This window comes from Melozone crissalis, unplaced genomic scaffold (genome assembly GCF_028551555.1).
Source record: "Melozone crissalis strain CALT ecotype California unplaced genomic scaffold, PUWL_Pcris_2 ptg000081l_1, whole genome shotgun sequence".
In the NCBI taxonomy this organism is placed as follows: Eukaryota; Metazoa; Chordata; class Aves; order Passeriformes; family Passerellidae; genus Melozone; species Melozone crissalis.
In genome coordinates, this window is record NW_026535858.1 from 14,250,753 (window position 1) to 14,271,814 (window position 21,062).

At 38.4% G+C, this 21,062-nt stretch overlaps 1 protein-coding gene across 3 annotated transcripts in view; it reads left to right on the forward strand.

The window, feature by feature from the left end:
- Nucleotides 1-21,062, forward strand: part of LCLAT1 (lysocardiolipin acyltransferase 1) — a 112,648-nt gene that overhangs the window by 52,976 nt on the left and 38,610 nt on the right. For all 3 annotated transcript variants that reach the window (XM_054290210.1, XM_054290212.1, XM_054290211.1), the window contains 2 exons: nt 361-507; nt 9,011-9,127. In XM_054290210.1, the coding sequence (XP_054146185.1) occupies nt 361-507; nt 9,011-9,127 (264 nt within the window). The remainder of the gene's footprint in view (nt 1-360; nt 508-9,010; nt 9,128-21,062) is intronic.

Below are 21,062 nucleotides of genomic sequence, written 5' to 3' on the forward strand. Positions count from 1 at the left end.
GAGAATTTTTTCCTGGTATCCCATCTAAACCTGGTGCAACTTAAAACCATTTCCTCTTGTCCTGGTGCATGTTGCCTGGGAGAAGAGATCAACCCCCACCTTGCTACAAGCTTGTTTCAGGACAGCATTTACCCAGTTCTTGGTCTGGTAACGAGTTTTGAGTTTTGAATGCATTTATGCTTTCTTTTTTTTACCAGTCCAAAACTCTTTCTACAAGGTAACCAAGTGCTTTTAATCAGAGTTGATAACAGGCGGGCAGCAGATTAGGTCTAACACAGTTTATAAAATTCTTTGGAATTACAGACACTGTGGAAGTATCCGAGTGAAATGTTGCTGAAGGTGTGTTTTTTTAAACTTCAGGCTGGGCGATGCAGGTTGCAGCCTTTGTTTTCGTTCAGAGGAAGTGGGAGAATGACAAGAGTCACTTCAAAAAAATGCTGGATTATTTCTGTGACATTCGTGAACCGCTGCAACTCCTCATCTTTCCAGAGGGAACTGATCTCACAGGTAGGCTGCACATGTCATCTTCTCAGGGAATGTTCAACATGGAAATTGTTTGTTGTTTATGGAAAGAGTTTGAGAAAGGCCAAGGCAGGAGCAAGACCTGGTTCTCATGGGTAGTGGAAATTATAGTAAATGATCAAACAATGTGCTGATTCATGTGAGAGGCACAGAGTTCCACTGGGAGACTTTGCCAGTCTTCCTGAAATAATTTACATTGCAAAGCATCTACTGATTGACACTGCTTTTTATTGGTCAGTGCTGTACATAGACTGCATTAGCAAAAGCAGGTTTCAAGGCCTGGAATATATCACTTGCATGCTCCTATTTCCTGAATTACTGTGACAAAATCATTTTATACCAATGAGGGATCAATTTCAATCCCTAAGAGGGATTGAAAAGGACTAATGATTCTATTTGATTTCTTGCCCAATGTTTTAAGAGGGGAACATGGAGATACTTGCTCCTTAGGCCATGTAAGCTCTGGAAGCAGTCTCTATCTGCCTCTATAAGGGAAGTGTCTCTGTAAAACAAATGTTGAGATAATCATAGGAGTAAATGTAACGAGTTTGACCCTGTAGTATTAATTTTTAATCAAATATCTACCTTGATACAGGTATCTTATGGCATCATTAGGAAGCTGTTAATCAATGTTGAAGACAACTCAAGTGCCTATAAAAGAAAATACTGTATGAATGTTCTGTGGTGGTTTGTGCCTCCAGCATGATGCCTGATTTGATAAGTGTTATCTTTAAACAGAAAATGAATTGCAATTAAGCTTCTATCTTCTGGCTTATTTTAAAGATTTTTGCTATACTTTTCATTGCAGATATTCTCAAATCATATTTTATTGCAAAGACATGTCAGTAAGTAGTAGACATGGTATAAAAATAACTAACATATGGTGCTGTTTTTCCTTCTATATTCCAAATATCCTTAAAATGGGTATGTGTGTAGTATTCAGATGCTATCACACTGTAGGGAATTATCATCACTTGATCAGCTTTCCTTAAAGGGGATAAATTCATTGAACATTCTTGGACTTCTTCACGTGACATCTCTTGTTGAATTGGTTATCTTGTATCTAAAGATAGGGAGAAGGATGGAATGTTCTTCACTAAAAAAATTGTGAAGCCCTTGGACAGGGTGCCCAGAGGAGCTGTGGATGCTCCATCCCTGGAAGTGTTCAAGGCCAGGCTGGATGGGGCTCTGAACAACCTGCTCTAGTGGGAGCTGTCCCACCCTGCCCATGGCTGGGGGTTGGAACAAGGAGATCTTTAAGGTCCCTTCCAAACCAAACCATTTCAAGATTCTATGAAATTATCTCACTTCAACTTTTTTTCTTTGAATTCATGAGGAACTGTTTCCTCCTAGCTCAAATTATGAGGTACAATCTGTGTCTTACTCATGGAGTCAGGAGGCACCTCCTTGGAGCACTCACACTCTCTGAACAGGTGTTTCCATCTCAAGATGTCTGAAAGAATTGGATTGTTTAGAATTTATCCATAAATTTTGTATGCTTTCTAATCTCTAGAGGAAACTAGTATTCCTGAGAGACAACAGATTTTTAAAGAATTGAGGAAGCTTTGTATTGCAGGTTTAAAAAAGATTTGGCTGAGGACTGAGACAGCCACAGTGTGTTAACATTTGTGCTACAGAGTCCAAAAGACAGTGGTGAGGATGCTCCCACCTGAATGCAAAGCTGCTTAAGGAAACACAGGGTTTTCTCTGTGCTGGAGTTACTGATTTAAATTACTTAGGCTAAACTTGGGTATAAGTTGTTGATCCCTCCACTGAGAAACTCATGGGAACAAGTTTCTTTATTTAATTAATTTTAAAAAAAGCTAATTGACTTTCTGGACACAGGTTGTTGACAGATTTTTTTTTCCCTTTGGTAAGATGATTCTGTTGTTCTGATTTCCCTTCTTTATGCCTGTGTAACATGTTCTCTTTAACTTCACAAAGCCCAATGGAGATGTACTAACTGTGCTGTTCTGCTGAGGACACCACAGGTGGGTGTGAGCAGCCCAGGAGGAAGCAGAATGGTGGGAAGGATGGAGTGATGGATAGAGAAGACAGTAGGGCACTGCTGTGCTGGCTTCTGACGTGTTAAACTGTTCTGTGTTTACCACTCTTAAATTGCCATCAAGTATTGAATGCCACTTGGATACTACATTTGTGCTTAAAACATTGAATACAGATGGACAAAACCCTGTATTTTTTTCTCTGGAAGTAAATAGCTCTCCCTCTCTGATTGTCCTCACAGGAAATAATGCTTAATATACATTTTAAAATAGTGTAGGAGACAGGAAAAAATCCCTTGACAAGCTAATCCTGACCAAGCAGTAAATGTATGCCATATGAGAATGCTAGAACATAATGTATGTACCCTTTTGAAGAAATTATTTTCAGAAAACTGTTGCATTATTGACGTATTAGGACCTGTTGCAATTTCATGTTCCATCCTTTAGAATAAGAAATAAACTGCTTTTTTTCTGAACAGTTTCTCAGAATTGTAGGGAACATTTTACAAAAATAGAGGCAGTGACACTTGTTTTCTGGCCAAATGGTAAAACTGCTAATTACTTCTGAAAACAAAATTCCTCTGATGCTTAAAATGAAAAGTAACATTCTGCATCACTGAACAGCAGAATTGCTGTGCAGCTCTGTGCTGCTGTCATTTCTTTATCCTCTCAATGGCCATGTGACAATGATAGATTTACTCTTCTTTATAATATTTTCAGGTATTTGAGAATGAGATTTCCAAGAAATGTAAAATATGACTACTTATATTTTGCCTGACTTTTAGGTGGAGAAGTACTTTGCTGTGGGAGATGTTACAGAAATAAATTTTAGAAATAGTAATGTCATGAACCCTGAACACTGTATTTGCAGACTGGTTTGTATAGGAGCTGAGGCAATAATTACATAATTGTATACTTATTTCTGATAGGTTGGCCATCTTTTCACTCTGGAGTACTTGAAGGTTAAAGCTCAAAGGTATTTTATTGTAATTGCTTAAAAAGAAGCTCTCAGCAGGTAAACATGTAGCCAGGCTTTCTGAAGCCCTGAAGAAAACAAAGCCACCATGAGTGTCATGCTTCCAGAAAGCTGGAATACAACCCACCATATTGCCTGCTCTTTTGTTTTTCCTGGTGTTCCTTACAGGACTGTTTGTAGTCGTTCTTCAGAAAGCAATAACAGAAAAAAAAAAAAGTTGCTGTGTTGCTCTGTGCCTGGTGCAGCCTGATTTCCTCTGGATTTGTGTGTGCATCCCTGTATATGTTCCTTTCTTCACACCAGTGCTCCTTTCCCATGTGTTCCCCTCCGTGTGATGTTTCCTCCCTGAAGCTGCTGCTGCTGCCTGGGCTGTGGTGCCCCGGCCAGTGCTGGGGCACCCAAGGGCTCTGCATGCTGTGCTGAGAGCCCTGGCACACCAGCAGCCTGCCCTGCACTCTCCCTGACCCACATCTCTGCTCCCAGAAGCTTGCCTTTACTCAGGGCTTTCTAAAGCTTCTGCTGGGCTGGATTATCTTTGAACCTCTTGTCCCTGATAAACTGTGTTTGCAGGGGGCAATAGCTTCAAAAGTTAAGGGGAACAAACAGGTGGACAGAGTGTGATTGCACAGAGCTTTTTTCCTTGAGGAACAACTAAAAAGCAAGTAGGAAAGCTTGCTGAAGTTCAGATTTTGGCAGGGGTGATGTGATGTGGATGACAGAAGGTAACAGTGAACTGCAGTTGGATTTTTAACTTTGCTAGTAAGTGTGATGTGCTTTGGTAGTGCAAAGAAAATATTGATCAGAAGCACTGAAGGGGGTTACTCTAACGTGGAATGGGTTGAAAGTAGCACAAGTAAGAAAAATTGCTTCCCTTTTTCTCCAAGTATTAACTGTGAGCCAATAAAGCTTTATCATTTCTATGCAAACCTCTAATAGGAAAATGAGGATTTTTTTTTTTATCTAATTTGAGAGACTTTTGGAGTACTCATTTACTCTTTCACTGTCTGGCACTAATATAATTTGAGAGTACTTGAAGTCATAGAAGAACATGCATGTTTTTATCAGTGCGTTTTTATCACAAGTGAAACTAAAGAAAAGGGTAGTACTTAATATCAAATTTCAGCTCACAAGCTAAAAATACCATTTTACTAAAAAAAGGAAAAAATTGTTCATTTTATGCACAGCTTTTCAGGAGCATTTCTTTAAAATCTGTAACTCAAAAATAAAGAAAATTTGTTAGCAACATTTCTTCCTTCAGTTACTTTAAATGAAATTTTGAGGTGTGGTGCTTCTAGAAAATGCTGACTTTGCCAGTAATTTTAGAGTGTGGCAAATGGGATTTGGAGAAAAATGGAAAAAATATAATGAAATTATTTACCAAAGGTGGCACAGGAGCACAAAAAAACCTAAGAAGTTTTGGCAAGAACCCTTAAATTCTTGTATTTTTGTGTAGTTTGATAGTTGCTCTGCAGAAGAGTCTAAAGACTCAAATAAACTGGGTAGTTGCACCTGTCACCACCTCAAAGAACATGCTCTGGGAGCCTGCGTGCATTAGCTGAAGGAGACAGGGGAGGAGAGGCAAGTTGGTGTGAGATCTGAGGAGACAGGGCATGAAGCAGCCCTGGAAATGTCCCACATCACCCTCAGCTGATAAACTGGCGCTTTCCATAAAAATAAGTTATTCTCCTTATTCTTTTTTACCAGCAAATAGAACCAATGGGTTAAAACACTCCTGATAGGAATGATGAGCAAAAACTTGGGGACTAAATTTGCTTTGTCTTAAATACAGTGTAGGAAAGAAAAGACTTGTTCCTAGAAAGCAACATTTGCTCAACTTTTCAGAGGGCTTGGTGATAGGGGACATTACCTTTAGCCAGCCAAATGATGTGGGTGGCCTTTTGAGACTGAGGTAAACTGAGTGCATTTCTAGAACCTGTTTCAAGAGCTGCTTGATGCTATTTGTGTTGGTAGTTTAGAAGAACATATGTTTTTCCTCTTTTTGAGGAAGTTTTTAGGCATCCTTCACCTTTTTTTTATTATTCCACCTAAGATTGTTATAAACTTGCCTATGGAACAATAAGACATCTGCATAAGGTTTGCTGCACTGACAGTGTAGCCTGGTCTATTGATTATGGGATTTTAAAGAGGCATTGGTTGTGTGAATTCCCTCAAGCTGCTGAGGATATGAAAATGGGTTTCTAATTTCCTGGATTGGTTTTCTAACCTCTAGATTTCACAGAATGGGGAGCATTGCATGTTCTGCCTTTTGTTGGCTCTGGTTCTGAGCACCAGAATTTGCTGTGAATCTCCCCCAAAAAGTTTGGGCACTGGTGTCTGGCACAAGGATCCTAAACAGCAGTGGGCACCAAGGTCCTTACATTGGATGAGATGGCAGTCAGAACATTTAGTCATAAGTAATAAAAGAGCAAGAAACTGGGTTTTTTCCAATGCCAAGATTACAGAAGGGGGAGGAAGGGCATCATTCCTACTTTTTTTGTAGTGTGGAGGCTTATGCTACCCTTGCTTTCAGTATATCATCAAAGCACATTGACCTTCCTGACTTGCTGTAATAAATAATGTTTAATGCACAAAGACCTGTGGCTTTATAGTTGTTAGGAAGGGGAGAGGGAGATGATTTTTCCAGATGACAATGATCATTGTGTTAGCTGGGAGCATTATTCTAGTTGTAAAATCCCATTACACTAGGGTCATGCAAAAAGGGAGGGGAGCAGTCTCTATTATATAAAACTTACAGTCCAGAGGCAAGACAGGCATACAAATGTCAGGAAATAGCTGAATAGTGTTGGCCAGTGTGCTGATGTCCAGCTGTTCACACATTTCAGAAAGGCAGTGTAGTAAAGGGAAATTTGGAAGATGTTTTGCAGATGTTTACAGTGAGTTCTTGCCAAGTACAGGGAGGTGCACTTAGAAGAAGTTTGAAGATGATTACTTCAAGGTGATGGGCACTGGAGGTCCCAGATTTTTCTTGCAGCATCAGTTGGGTTTTACTCAGAGAACATAAGTGTCCTTTCACTCCTTGCTTGTCTTTGGTGCAAGTAGGAGAGTTTTGCAAACACCAAGGAGCATTTTTGTGCTCCCTCTGAAGCAAGGTGCTAGTGAGCAGATACACAGAGAGAGTTCTGAGTGCTCATTAACTGTGTGCACTTTGACATGTTTAAAACTTAGAGTTCTTGTTTTAGACTGCTTACCTTTATGTAGATGTATATGGCACTTGTGTTTCAAAGCTCTGATTGATTTGATTTGCAGATTTTCTGAAGTGAAACCCAAACTTGGATATGCTGAAAATGAAGAATATGATACTTCTGTCCTTTGGAAACAACAGTACATCACCTTAAGAACTTTTGTGATAAATAAATTTAAAACATTTTACTCAAACCACTCCAGAATCTGGAAAGAAACTCTTGATTTTGGTAGTTTTTATAGGAACAGACTTGGTCATCAGTGTCATTTCTTAGAAAATAGTTTTGTTCATGAGCTAATACTGGTGCGCCTAAGAGGTAGAACCTGTTTTTTTTGGAGGAGCATTTAATAATTACCAGATTACTGTTGCCTTTTCAGCCATTCCAAGTCTGGCTCATGGTTCCCTTTGCAAGTTTTGCCATTGCAGTGGGAGTCTGCAAGGCAAGTCCCCTTTGCTGATTCAGAATAGTAATTTGCAGTATTGAATGGAGTAGTAGTTGAGCAGACAAAAATAGATATTCTGACCATGTGGTTAAAGACATAATGTATATGTCCAAGGGAAGATAAATTAAATTACCTAGCCAAGTGTAATTTTAGTATTTCACACATTCCATAATTTTAGTGCTTTTTGAAGTTATAATATTTTTCAAGTATTTGTATGTTTTGGCAATTTGGCAAGAATTAAATCTTTGGATTCTCTTTGCTGAATCACTTGCTTGGCTACTGTGCAACAGCTTTTCTTTCCTCCAAATCACATGGTCAGGAGATCTGTGCAGTGAATCTTAAGGCTTGCATATATGAAAAGCAGGTCTCTCAGGCATGGAAACAGTAGGTCACAGGGAAAAGATATTTAGTATGGTGATATGCTATAGCATTTATTCATTGGTTGACAAACCTTTAGGAAGGGCACCAGCATTTTTGAGAAATAAAGAGGTCATATAATTTAGGGACAAAAGAAAGATGGGGGAATGTTACATTACAGCAAAAAAGAAATCTCTCACTGCTCTTGATTTGTTCACTTGTGCTATTGTGCTTTTACAGGAAAAATTGGGAGGACTGTAAAAGGAAGGATTTATCTCTAAGTATCACTTCTGTTAAATGATTAGACAGTAATATGTTTTCTATTACTTTATCTTCCATCTCTGTTAAGCTTAACTGTGGACCCTTAAAAAAGAAATTTTTGTTTTAAAAATAAAATAGATTGCTCAAGCAGTGATTTTGTTCCATACATCTGTTGCTGGGATTTTGTCTTTTAAGCACCTGTAAAACTTCATATGTATGAGTTATTAAATAAGTTATTTGCTCAAATTGATTTTTGCCATGTTGCCAAGGGAACCCTGCAGATGTCCATTGCCTTTTGGCCCCAGGGGAGGCACAGCAGGACCCACAGTAAAGAGCTGAGTGTAGCCAGCAAAGTCCTTTTGGCTGTTGTCTGAGGCTGCTTGGAAGAGCCTCCTGCACATCAGAGGAGAACAAATTGCCTCCTCTCCACCTGTCTCCAGAAGTTTTTGCTTTGGTGTCCTTGTCTTCCTTGCTTAGTGGGCTCTCTTAGCAACCAGCTCTGGAAGGCCTTTGGTTTTCTCATGAGTTTTTTTGATTAGCAGAGGTTTGAAATACGTTTGTCATGGGGTTTAGCCATGGTGCTTTCCAGCTGCCTTGCATGTACTGTGTGTACAGTGGCAGGCATGTGTTGTGGCACTGAGGTGCTTGGTCAAAAAGTTAAAATGGGGAACTATGTGCAGCACAGGTTGATGAATAAAATATGGCAAGTTCAGAATGAAGATGTAAAATACCATTTTAAGCTATTAGATTAACTGCTTTCTTCTTTTTAATATTTTCTTTCTGAAATAGGTGTAATGTGGTTAAACACTGACTTCAAGGTATTTCTGTTCATAATATCCAACCTACGTTACTATATATTGTGCCTTTTGAGTTGAAAAAAACCCCAAACACAATTGAGCCAATTAATACATCTTACTGTAGAATGGGTATTGAAGTGTACAGAGAGCTATTAACAGACTATTAATTTATAAATCTCAGATTGCATTTGATAAAGTATGAAACATTTGCTGATGATTTGCTAAAATGAAGTGAGAGGATAAAAAGGCTTTTCTTGCAATCCACATGGCTCTTCCTCATACCGTGGTATGGCCAACTGAAAGCACACTTGTGTCTGCCTCCACATCCGTACTGTGTGAGCTGCTGTTGTGTCCTTCCTGTCGTGTAATCCATTTAATTAATGGATTCCATTTAATCCATGGTCTGTGTGCACAGTAACACCAAGTGCTGCTTCTCCTTCTTTCCTCAGACAATACCAAAGCCCGCAGTCATGCATTTGCTGAGAAGAACGGACTGAAAAAATACGAGTACGTGTTACACCCGCGAACGACCGGATTCACCTTTGTGGTTGAGCGTCTAAGGGAAGGTAATCCTGCCCTGTCCTTGTTTTTCCTTTAAAATGATTGTAACACGGAGAGATTTGAGACTTGATAACAGACTGATATCATCAGGAGGTATGCAGGGAATGAAAGTAACTTTTGTGTTGCTTAGTTTTAAGTATTTTAGCTTGTTTAGCAATCTTACATCAGAAAATCAGTGGAAAAAATCTCAAGGAAGTTCAGCCTGTACCGTCCTCAACCCCGAGTGGGTGGTTGACACTGATCACACAGGCATGTATGTCACTGCCCTCTCAGAAAAGGCTTCTGGGTTTAATTCTGAGAGCTGGGTAAATGAATTGTTATGTTAAATGGACAAGGGAAATGCACAGCAGCATGGAAAAGCAGCAAGTCAGCTGCCCAGTGCTGCCAGATGTTTGGGGTGATGGTGTGTAAGAGAAGCTGTGTGAAATACAAGTTGTGCTGCTTGGCAGGGTAGTGGGCAAGAGAATGTGTGATACTTGCTTTTTACCCAGAAGTGGTCTTCCATCCCAATATTAATCTAGGCATTAGGGTTGAGTCCCTTTTACAGGAGAGCAGAGTATGAAGATGTGATTGTTACACTGAGATGTCTGGGAGTTGTTTTGGGAATGGACACTTTGAGGAGGTTGAGGCCATCAGGATGTAACCTTTAAATGGTACAGATGTGGCAGAGATTCAAGTACAGATGAGTAAATATTTGCAGGATATATGGTTGAAGAAAATAAACATGTACAGTAGATATGAAGTGACTTTTTTATAGTCTGGTTCTTCAGGGAAAAGCAATTCTAGATCTTTACCACATGCTGGTTATTTTGACTGCCAGAAGAAGAAGTTTGAGATTATTAAAAAGAATAGGGGCCTTCTGGTAGGTTTTTTCCTAGCTGAAATCTTTGCTTGGATTTTTGAAGGCAGACCTGGCTTGCATTTTACCTGCTTCCTTCTAAGCAGGTACCCTAAAATCACTGCAAGCGCTTTGGAATTTTGTCCAGCTGGACAATCCCATTTATCTGTTTGACCCTATTGCACATTCAGAGCTGGACACCTTCGATTTTCATCTCTCTTGAATGTTTATTACTCAATTTGCTGTAGTAAAAAAAATTGCCACATACATAGTTTCAAAAGCTTCCTAGACTTAAAACTTCACAGCATTAAGTTAACCTAGTGCATAACAGTATTTCAAACTGGAATAAATTTTCAGTTAAAGAAGTGTTTAAGTGTTTCCACTTGAAATATTAATAACTTTTAAAAAATTCTGTATTTGCTGCAGGAGCAAGCTTTGTGGTATACAGTAATTTTCTAATTTAATAAAAATGTTTTTCTCTTCCATTGCTCTATGAGCAATCTTTGCAAATTAGGCAGTTGGGTTATGAAAAGGAAAATATTTGAGGCTGATTAACTGATTTTATGCAGTAGAAAGCTGGGGGAAAAACAATAACGGTCCAGCCTTTGAAGTGGTTTTACATCTCCTTTTTATTTAAGGCAGGCAAATATTGTGTGAAATATTAATGCCCCTTTTGTGTTGAATTTACTAGATATTGGATACTTTGAAAGGCGTTGTAGGCTATATATATATTATAACTGTATGCTATTATGTAGTAAATTGTGTGGGAGAAGGTAGTTCAAGTAGCATTTTAAAGTACTTGGTTATTACTTGTTAATTTAAGAATTGGTTTTCAACTGCTTCCAAGTGTGCAAAATGGGGACCATTTGTGTTGAAAAGTTTTGGGTTTTTTTATATATGTATATATATATAACTCATCTGTGGCTGCTGCATTTTAAAATACTTCATTATATTTTATAGATGTGCAAATATATATCAATCTCTGTCTTTTCATCTGTACAATATAGATATCAAGGTTGATATTCAGATGCAGATGGCCCAGTTGATACTTGGTGTTATTGTGCATCTCTGGTTTGAGTTATAACTTAAACTGATAGAATGCTTTCTTATAATCCTAATTTCTGATGCTAGCAGTAGTAAATAAAACCAGGATTGTCAAGGGATATAGTGTTGACCTGAGTCTCCATTTCTGAATTGTCTTAATGCTACAATCATAGTAATAATCATAAAACCAGATTTATTTTCTTTTTTTACTCCTCATACCTGCAGGCACAAAGCAGTGTGTGTAACTTCAACATGCAGGAGGGAGTGGTGGAGATTTTAACATCATGTTTATATCTTTGAAAGTATTTTTGTGCATAGATGACAACCTTACTGCCCTACAGCTCTCCTGTGAATACATTTTGGCTTGTGGCTGTTTTCCGTTCCTGAGGCTCAAGTGTCTTTTCTTCAGGCCTGTGTACATTATTTTGCTCCAAAAATAGGTTGATGAAAAGAGGGGAAAAATGTAATTAGAAGTTTAACTGCTTTTCAAATGTTGAAGGAACTAATTTAATTTGGGAAGAAGCCTGATAAATATGCATCACAAGCTGTAGCATGAAAGAATTACCTATTATTATATAAAAATGACTATTAGTGACCCTTCTGAATAGGAAATGAAGAATCAGGTGAAAATAACCTTCAATAAAATTTTGCCTGTGTCTGTGCAAAGGAGTTTCTTCCTGCAGGAAGCACTATCTGCACCCTGCCAGAATAAACCAAGCCCTTACCTGTTCTTTGCTTTCCATAGATGGCAAAAAGCACTCAGACTCCTCTGGCTGGCTTCTCTTTCTCTTTCATTATTTCAACTATTTGGTTTCTTTGGCCCATAGATGTTGTGGTGATGGTTTCTAAGTCACTGTTGAGTTTATGGGAGCTAAGAAAAAAAAGATCTATGTGATGTCCACCAAAAACCCATTAAAGTTGTTTAGGTAGTACATCTCCTTGGCTTTTGATTCATACCTTTTCTTTCCCCATTCTGGTTCATCCAAGTGGTAGCTCTTCCCCTCTAAGCTGTCTCTTCTAAACAGAAATCCACATAGAAGTTGACTGGTTTTTCCTTTCATTATGCTCAAGTGCCAAAAGAGTGAAAATACTGTTTTATTTTTAAATTATCACATTGTTGTCTTCTTATTTATAGAAAACATAGAATCACCACACAGACTATGAAACATGTTTTAGATGTATAATCAATCATAGATATACTCAAGAGAATAAGGACTTAAGCTGTTGCTAGTTTTCAGGCAAGAGATACCTGGTTGGTTGACTATTGATGGAAAGCTAAGAGAAATAAAATAGGTGATTTGCTTCTTTCCAATTCTGTTCACTTGATCAAGTGAATCATTTGTCTTGTCTGCACTGTAAGGAATCCTGATTTCAATCAGCACCCGGTAAAAAACTACTAGAGATTTTTGCTGTATTTCTTTGGGGAACAAAGATGAGCATTTTTTGAAAGACGGAGTAAGAACATGTGAATGAGCAATAGAAAGTGAACTCCAGGCTCCAAAATGAGGATTGATCATTACTTTTTTTAGTTAATCCCTCTCTTTAGCCATCTCCTAGAATCATATTTAATCCTTTTTTTAAGCCTGAAATTTTGAGTAGATGTTATTTGTGGAGTAATTTTTGGCAGAACTTGGGTTAAGGTAACTCATCTCTTTTTACAAAATGTGGGACTTTGAAAAGGGCTGAAATGTGAAGGAATTTAAATAAGACCTTTATAAAATCATGCCATTAATGTTAATTGAAAACATTTGTGTTTATATAATGTTCTTGAAGATCCACTTTGTGAGATCCTTCTATAAGAGGTCAGGAGGTTACTCAGGAATGATGTATAGGTTTTCAGACCTGTTTGTATTTTGTAAAGTTTTTTCTGAAGTGCCAAATGACATTGAAAGTTCAGCTGACTTGAATGCTCAGTTTCAAAGAGATGGAAAATAAGACTGGTTTGATTTGATTCAATATTGTCTGGATTCATTGAATTACATATATTATCTTGGTATAATATCTGTAATTGTGGCCAAATAGTCTGTCAAGAGAAAATAGCTGTTTACAAATGTTTTCTTAAAATTGCTTCATGGCTTTTAAGCATTTTCTCAGGACTAAATAAACAGTAAGTGTTAAGACAGAGCTAACACTTTAAAGCATCATTAGAAGATTATTCATGCTTTTGTAGACAGTCATTTCTGCCAACATTAAATTTAAACTGACCTCTTTTTGACACTTCCTCTACAGCCATCAACAGTCTTTAATAGCTGGATACATTGGACTGGATGTTCCCATTGTGGGGTTTATATTCTACTGGTTGTACAGTATAATGACTAGTCAGAATTAGTTGTCTTATTATAGTATTTCAGCTTTGAATTTATTTCTGGTTCATAATTAGCCAACTGAAAAAAATATTGCAGATAACATCTGCCAACTGCAGAATCCCAAAATAACAAAGATACAAATTTAACATGCTTGCCTTCATTGCACATTCTTACTGATGGAAAGAAACTGTGATTCTCATCCTTTTTCCATGATTGATTCAGAATTGATAGTTTTGCCCTAAAATTAATGTTTATACACATACAGTTGAAGCTAATCTGTATCTTCTAATGTTCATACCTGGGTTTTGCAGTTGCTTCAGTAATTACGTGCAGGTATTCAACCTGATTCATTGCTAGGGCAGGAAAGTTTTCTTTAGGTGTTCGATCCAGGTTATCTCTATATAAAACTGTAAATGCTTTAATCCTGGAATGCTTAGTGACTATTTAGGTTCAGTAGTAGTATAGATTCAGATTTTCTGGGAGTTAGAGTATCCAGATATGCATATTTATATACTGAACTCTTCATGGCATTTATTTGAGTTCTGGTGCAATTTGCTTTCACAGCACTTTTGAGCGATTAAAGCTATAGAGACACAGTTTGTGATTTGCAGATCAATGTAGAAGGCAGTCAATAGGAGATGATGATTTACAGTTCCTGAAAGCTGACACATGGTTTGGCTCCCCTTTGCTGAGGTGTGAAGTAGCCAGGATTAGGCAGCAGGTCTTTGTGAGCAGTGCCTGGACATCCTTGCTGTGCACCAAGAATATTTATTAATGAAACCCTTCAGCTTGAAGTAGCCAAAGTTTATGAGCTCTCAGAGCTTTTTTGTTACTCTGACTTTGAAAGAGAGGCAGGGAGTTGCTTGTATGAGTTGATGAAACGTCAGTGAGAAATGCTACCATGGGTCTTGTCTTCTGCTGTTGATGACACTTATGTCCAAAGCACCTTCAGCTTACAAGACAGGTGCCATTTGTTCTTTCAAACATAAATCAAAGTAATAGCAATTTCTGAGCGTGTTGGATTTTTAAAGAGAAAATTGATGCAAGTGTGAAAATCAGGTCTACTCATTGACTGAAATGTTCAGGCTGTGGTAAGAGGGGCGTATGAATGAATAAATGTACATATTAAATAAACTGCTTTTTATTTTGATTACATAATTTCTTTCCTCTTCACATATATATTGGGTGAGGCATGTGGGTCGCAATCACAGAAGTGTCTGCTGAATTACCTGCAGAGGTTTTATGTAGCAGGACTGCAGCAGTTTCCAGGTTTGTGCAAAGTTTGTCTTGTGTGTAGCAAAAGTATAGGACATAGGCCCCACATCAAATGACAGAAAAGGTTAGATTTGTTCTTTCAACAAAATTTAGCTTCCCTCTTTGTGACTGAACAGATTTTTGACTCCTAGAATTATACATTGGACTACTGCCAAAATTTCTGTGGGTTTTGGCACGGCCAGAGCTTGCACACTGACCAGCACTGCCATCTCTCAGAGCAGCTCTTGCCTGTTTGTGCTGGTTGCTCAGTTGTGTAAACTAAAACCAGTCTGTTTTTGAAATGGGAAAACATAAGTGTCCACATCAGCCTTAGCTTTGGGTCCTCAATCAACTAATTTCCCCCGTATGTCCATCAGATTTGCAGAGATTAAACAGCAGCTCTAAACCATCATTCCTTAATGCAAGGAAATTCTTTCTTCAGGATTTCTTTTTCCTCTATGCATGTGTTCCTCCCAGAGTCATGTTACTAAGTAGATTGATACTCTGAAATTACTGAGCTATTGTGAAAGAGCTTTGAGCAAGTTTTTAGCTGAAAATGCAGTATTACAGCTTCACTGACTGCTGTAATTGATCTTCTGCTTTTATGAGAATTGGATCCTGTGCATTAAATAGCATAGCCTTTGATACAGAAATATCAGTATGTAAATTGAAGCTTGCATACTTTTTATGCCTTCTGTGTCTCAGTAAAAAATTCATAACATTAGTCATATAAAAAAAAAAAACAGGGACCTGGTTCAAAAGCATGCTTTTATCACTGGGCATGTCTGTGAAATTCAGCAAAGCAGAAAATCGGATGCAGGCTGTTGTGCTTTATTGCAAATGCTGACAGTTGTCTCTGTGCTCTGGAACATAGGAAAGGGCAGCTCGACTTTTTCCAGAATCATGTTAACCGCTGATGATTACCATATCTTGCAAACATCTGCGTGTGTTGGCTGTGATGCACTTCTCAGAATGAGCACCAGCTTTCTGTTAGATATTTTCTGGCCTTTGGTACATGTTGAAGTTTCTGTTTCTCTTCTTTCATGTCTTACTGGAGCAACATTCTGCAGTGCTCGCCCCACCTCTGTGGAAAACAGTCCATTGTTTCATTCCTCTTGGGAAGGATTTGCTTTTTCCGAACCACTCTTTTCTGTCAACCCCCGTCCTTTCCTCTTTCCACCCCCCACTGCTATTGAGAAGGGAGCAGAGCCTTTCACTGAAGAGTTTATGGTGTAAGAATCGCTGCCCCTTCAGTGTTTGCAGGGTGACACGTTTGAGTCACCACACATCTGTGGTATTCATCAGAAATATTTCAGGTTTTACGTTCTCGAGCCTCTCAGCGTCCACCTACTGCAGTAATTCCCTTGCAGTCTCTCACGTGTGAGTCATGGCTTGTGACAAGCAGATACACCATGCAGTGGATCATTTTCCATTTACCTCCTCACAGGTTATTAATAGTTGCAGTGGTAACCATACTAAAAACTTACCATTTGCCAGCAGTTACCCCACAGTGGTATTAGAGGTTTCCACTGTTTTCCCTTGACTCGAATACACAGTATCTGTGGTAACGATGTGGTAATGTTTGGCGAGTGTGGACTTTTTTAATTGCTTCAACTGGAGGCCTGGAACCATGCTAGCTCATCAGATTGCATCTGTAAAAACTAAGCCTGGCCACCAATGAGTTCAGGAAAAGTGATTTTTCAGGAAAAACTAGAATTATTTTCTTCAGAATTATAAAAATGTTCCTGCTCTTTGATTTTATGGTTATTTCCTCTTGAAGATATTTTTAAGAAAGGTTTTTCTAGTGGTTAATGTGCTTTGACTAGGTGGTGGACCAGGAGTGTGAGTAACAAAGTGTATCTGCTGGTCTAGACTGGGTCGGCATCTCTCTGGGTGTGTTTTGAAAGGTCGTTCATCGATTTATGTGTTTTGAGTACTGAGCTTTATGGTTGTTTTTAAAGACTTAGGACAGACAATAGGTGAGCCTGAGGTAAAGTACAAGTTCATTAATTACTGCTCTTTCTTGTCAGCCAATGATCCAACAATTTGCAGATGATGTTGGTTGGATTAGTAGCATATTTAATTATTGCTGCAGTTGAAATTAATTCCTATAAGCAGAGGAATAGTATTGGCATCTATTTGTTTCACATGCTATTACCACATGCTTTACACAGCTCACCCATTTCTCAGCTTGGTTTATTAGTAAGGCAGATAATTGCTTCAAGCAGTCTTGAGTAGAGAGGAACCTAAACATACTTTTTCCATAGTCTCTTTTTCTTTTTTGTTTTTTAACTGCTTTAGTTTCCGTTAAGAGATTATGTTTCCTGATGTGTTTTATTAGAAAAATAGCAGCATCTACAGGCTGAATAGACTAATCCCAAATCAAGAGTCCTATTGTACAGGAGATTCTCAGTAATTTTTTTGGATTCTCCAGTCTTCCACTTTTTGCAGATGCTAGCTGTTTTTATTTCCAGCTGCATTAAGGTTGCTGCAAATGTGTTTTGTGTATTCTTGATAACGACTTTTCTGTATGAGTAATTACTGGCAGGGGAGAAGGTCCATGGAATATCCTTTCAGTTACTGGAAATGTTGGAATCCTCAAACTGTTCAGATATAGCCTCCAAATTTGTAAGATAGTAATAAAGCTCTCAATCTCATCTACTTGCAAAATATGCTGCTTATGTATCATTAAATCTTAAGTAGTTTGTTTCTTTCATTCCTTTCTGCTGTTGCAGCTTCAGCTCTCCTTCCCTTTGCCCTCCTCCCAGTCCCCTGCCACTATTTTCAGGACATAAAAAATGAGCCCAGCATCAGACTTTTCCAAGCTGACTCAGATCCCTGAGTTTAGCAATCGTTTGCAAGGCTCTGCTCCAGAGATGTTTGAGCAGTGCCACAGCCACAAATCCTGGATGTTGCTATGGGACTGATACTGAAAAACGAAAAACATCAGGGGGCAGAGGAGCTTGGGAAAAATTGTAGTAAAGCATAAATGCTTTTTAAAATAGATTTTTATCAAAACATAAACTTCAGCATAAATTCAACTCTACACCTCATTCATCACTTTATATGTAATCTGAAATATTCCTGTCTTTGAGACTTATTTTGTCAACCTTTTTCTGAACTGCAGGATTTTCGAGGGCAGGAAGCAAGGTCTTGGCTCTCTGTGTTCTCACTAAACGTTGGTGGGATAGAGGAAGGATTTCCCTTTACTGCCTGTGTGCCATGCCAGTAATTTGAAGTGCAACATGTAGTAAGTGTTATAATGAAGTATATTACAGCTGTAGGATTTGAATATATTTTCCCATAAATTCATTTATTTGTAGAATGAGAACTGTTTTAATACACGTTTGAGTCAGTAGTGTCTCTCTCTAATTCTATTTCATACCATTAAAAACAAATAATATCTTAAAATAAGCATCTCTGAAATGCCTATCATCTATCTATATTTAGACTTCTGCAAAACTGTCATTTTGTTTGCATAGATAGTTATTGTTGCCCTTGCAGTCCAGCAATAAAAATAAATGCTCTTGATGATTATTAAATCATTCCAGAAGCAGGGTCCTGAGCAGGGCTTCTCCTGATCACTGGTCCTTCACTGCTCTGCTCTGAAAGGAGCCAGCCTGACCTGATGGATTCTGGCATGGCAGACAGTAAGGACATCTATTAGGAGAAAAGAAGAGCCTGCACAATAAATAAAAAGAAGAGAGGCATTTTGAAAATGCTTCAGAGACGTTGGAATTTGTGAGCAATGGCATGTTTGCGTTGCCTTCAAGTTGCTATGGGTACTGGCGTTTAAAAGCCAAACACAGAGGGCAGGCCTTAGGGACATAAGTCCCATTTAAGATCCTATAAGAATGAGTGTTCTTTTAAATTTGCTTGGATGCTTTTGAAAAATCATCCCTCAAAAGCATTCTTTGTCTAAGTGCTCTGCAGGTTCATCCTGTCAGCAGCACCATTGTGATTTTAACCAGTTGACTTCTGCCTTCACTTATCCAAAAAGCATTTTTTCCAACGGACCTGAAAGCTCCCTGCCATCCTTTATCAGCCCTTTGCTTGCCTGCTTTTGTAGCTTGTATCAGAGAATTAAATGAAACATATGCTCAGCAGCTCTGTGGCTCCTTCTTTCCTCCCCATTGCTCACACCCCATCTGTGAGGCCTGTGCCTTTTTGAGGCAGGGATTTTGTTTTGGTGTGTCTGAAACACCCATGTCACTGGTGCAGAAGCTTTGTTGGAACAGGTAGCAGTTAAGCCACAGCTGTCTCAAACAGGGCACTCTGCATGCCCACAGCATTGCAAATATTTAATAAACCTGTTAATAATACATTCCAAACCATAGAGGCTGTGGAAGATTCATTAGGATTTATGCTACCTGTGGTGCTGACAAATTCAGACGTTACACACTATGACACACATGTAAGCATGCTCTCAGTGTTCAAATATATACATAATTTCTGAATTATAATAGCAGTGTTGTACATTTGGATAGAACATTTTTAAAGGATTATTCTCCTCCTTGAAGGGATAAATTCTCTTGACTTTCAGTCTTGTGCCTTTCTATTTTCTGGCACATGTAATCAACCAGCAGCATATTCTTTTTCATGTGTTCTTGTTTGAACAGTAGTGGACAGCACAGAATTCATTAAAACTGAACAGTCAAAATGCTGATAGAATATAATGTGCCTGTGACTTAAATGGTGGGGCTTTTTCTTGCAAGGTGTGGTACACTGTGTACATACACAACTGTGTGTATGTATATAGAGGAGTTTTGGTGGCAGATTTCCATCTTTCTTGGAAAACTGTCTAGGACAAAGATTGTAAAAACCCCATTAACACAATTACAGAAAACAAATCTTACTTAGCCTTTGTGAATTTATGCATAAGGATGTATGCCCCATGAGTTTTTACAAGCAAAATGGTTTTACTTTGCCCCTCCCTCTTAGCTGACTGAAAGCACTGTGGGCAGACCAGGGCTGCTTTACACCCAAACAGAAGAGATTGTTGTTCAGAATGAGTTTCACTGGCTCTCGCTGAAGGCCCATTGCTGCCTCTGAGCTGGGTGAAGGGAGGAACTCAATTAAGTAGGTGCACATTGCTTGGAAAGTGTTCAAGCATCTGCTGTCCTGGATGCCCTGTCCTGATCTGCAAGTGAAACCGCTTCACAGGGCCCTGCTTCCTTTCAAAGTAACACTGGAGGAAAGTGTCAAGCATTCAGATTGTGTAACTAAATACTGAGAAATGGGAATTTCAGGAAGGGAGATTGAATGCAGCCCTCTTGTGGTGTTCACTTTGGAGCAGGAGAACAAACATGTTTTGCCAGTTTGGTATTTTCTTTGCTTAGAATGACAAGCTTCTAATAATGTATTTCATGCTTTTTCGTTTCAAACTATAGTAAAAAAAAAGTCAGAATGGAGAGCTTTTGCTGGCAGGACTTTGAAGCTGATCTGCTGTCTGAGAAGCTATGAAGGGATAAAGAAAATTCCATAATCCATAACATTTTCTGGAAGAGCCCAGGACCTGTGAACCTGAGGAAATGCAGTTTCATCCTAGGAGAGAGGTGGAATTTAGGAGAATCTGGTCATAACTCCTGAAATGTTGCCTTCATTTTCAAATATTCTATAGTAACACTTTTACAGCTGTTATTTCAGCATTGTTTTCTCAAAATATTTTGCTGTCCAGAAACACATTCCTAAGATATTTTCATTATTTTAGTAGAAGAGTTGTGGCAAATACGAAAGGATGGAAGTAGTGGAGATAGATGAAAGAAATGAGAGGCTTGAAGATTCATCCTTTCACAGTAGTACATGCATCCACATGTAGATACAAAAATGGGGTTTGTGCCCATGAGTAATTCAGACTACACTTTGGGAAACAGTGGTCTGTCAAAGAGATACTTGCACATGGTTACATAATAGGCATCTAGCTCTCAGATTTTGTTCTCTTAAGAAAAAAAAAGGACAAAAGCCCCCAAAACAAAGAAATAAAAGACCACACAAAAGCTTTTCTAATTTTCAAGTGATATATTTCTTTGTTAACTTTCATGACAAAATTTTACTTCTGCTTTATGGAGCAGAAATGTCACGTTGCTTTTTCTTCCCTGGAATTTGCTATGCATACCTGATGTGGAAAAAAAATTCAAGAGCTGTCTTGAAAAGGAGCACCAGCGTAGCTTTAATCCCAGAAGTATGACACTTCACAATAATCATTCTCTGAAAAATACTAAACACACTAAGAAACCAATTATAAACGAATAGGAACATGAACAGTATGCTGGTCAGGCTTTTGTCACAAAATAAACAAAGACTGTTGAGACCTGCATGTAAAATATATTTTGTCTGCTACTTTGCACACAGTGTAGCTAAAATGGAAAATTCTGTAGAGCTGAATGATAGCACTAAGTGAATTGGCATTTGCAATTAGTTTTCCAGTGGTTTGGCAGTATTAATAATGCAGCAGAAGGACAGGATATCCTTCAACTAAGTCAGTATGAAAAAAGGTTT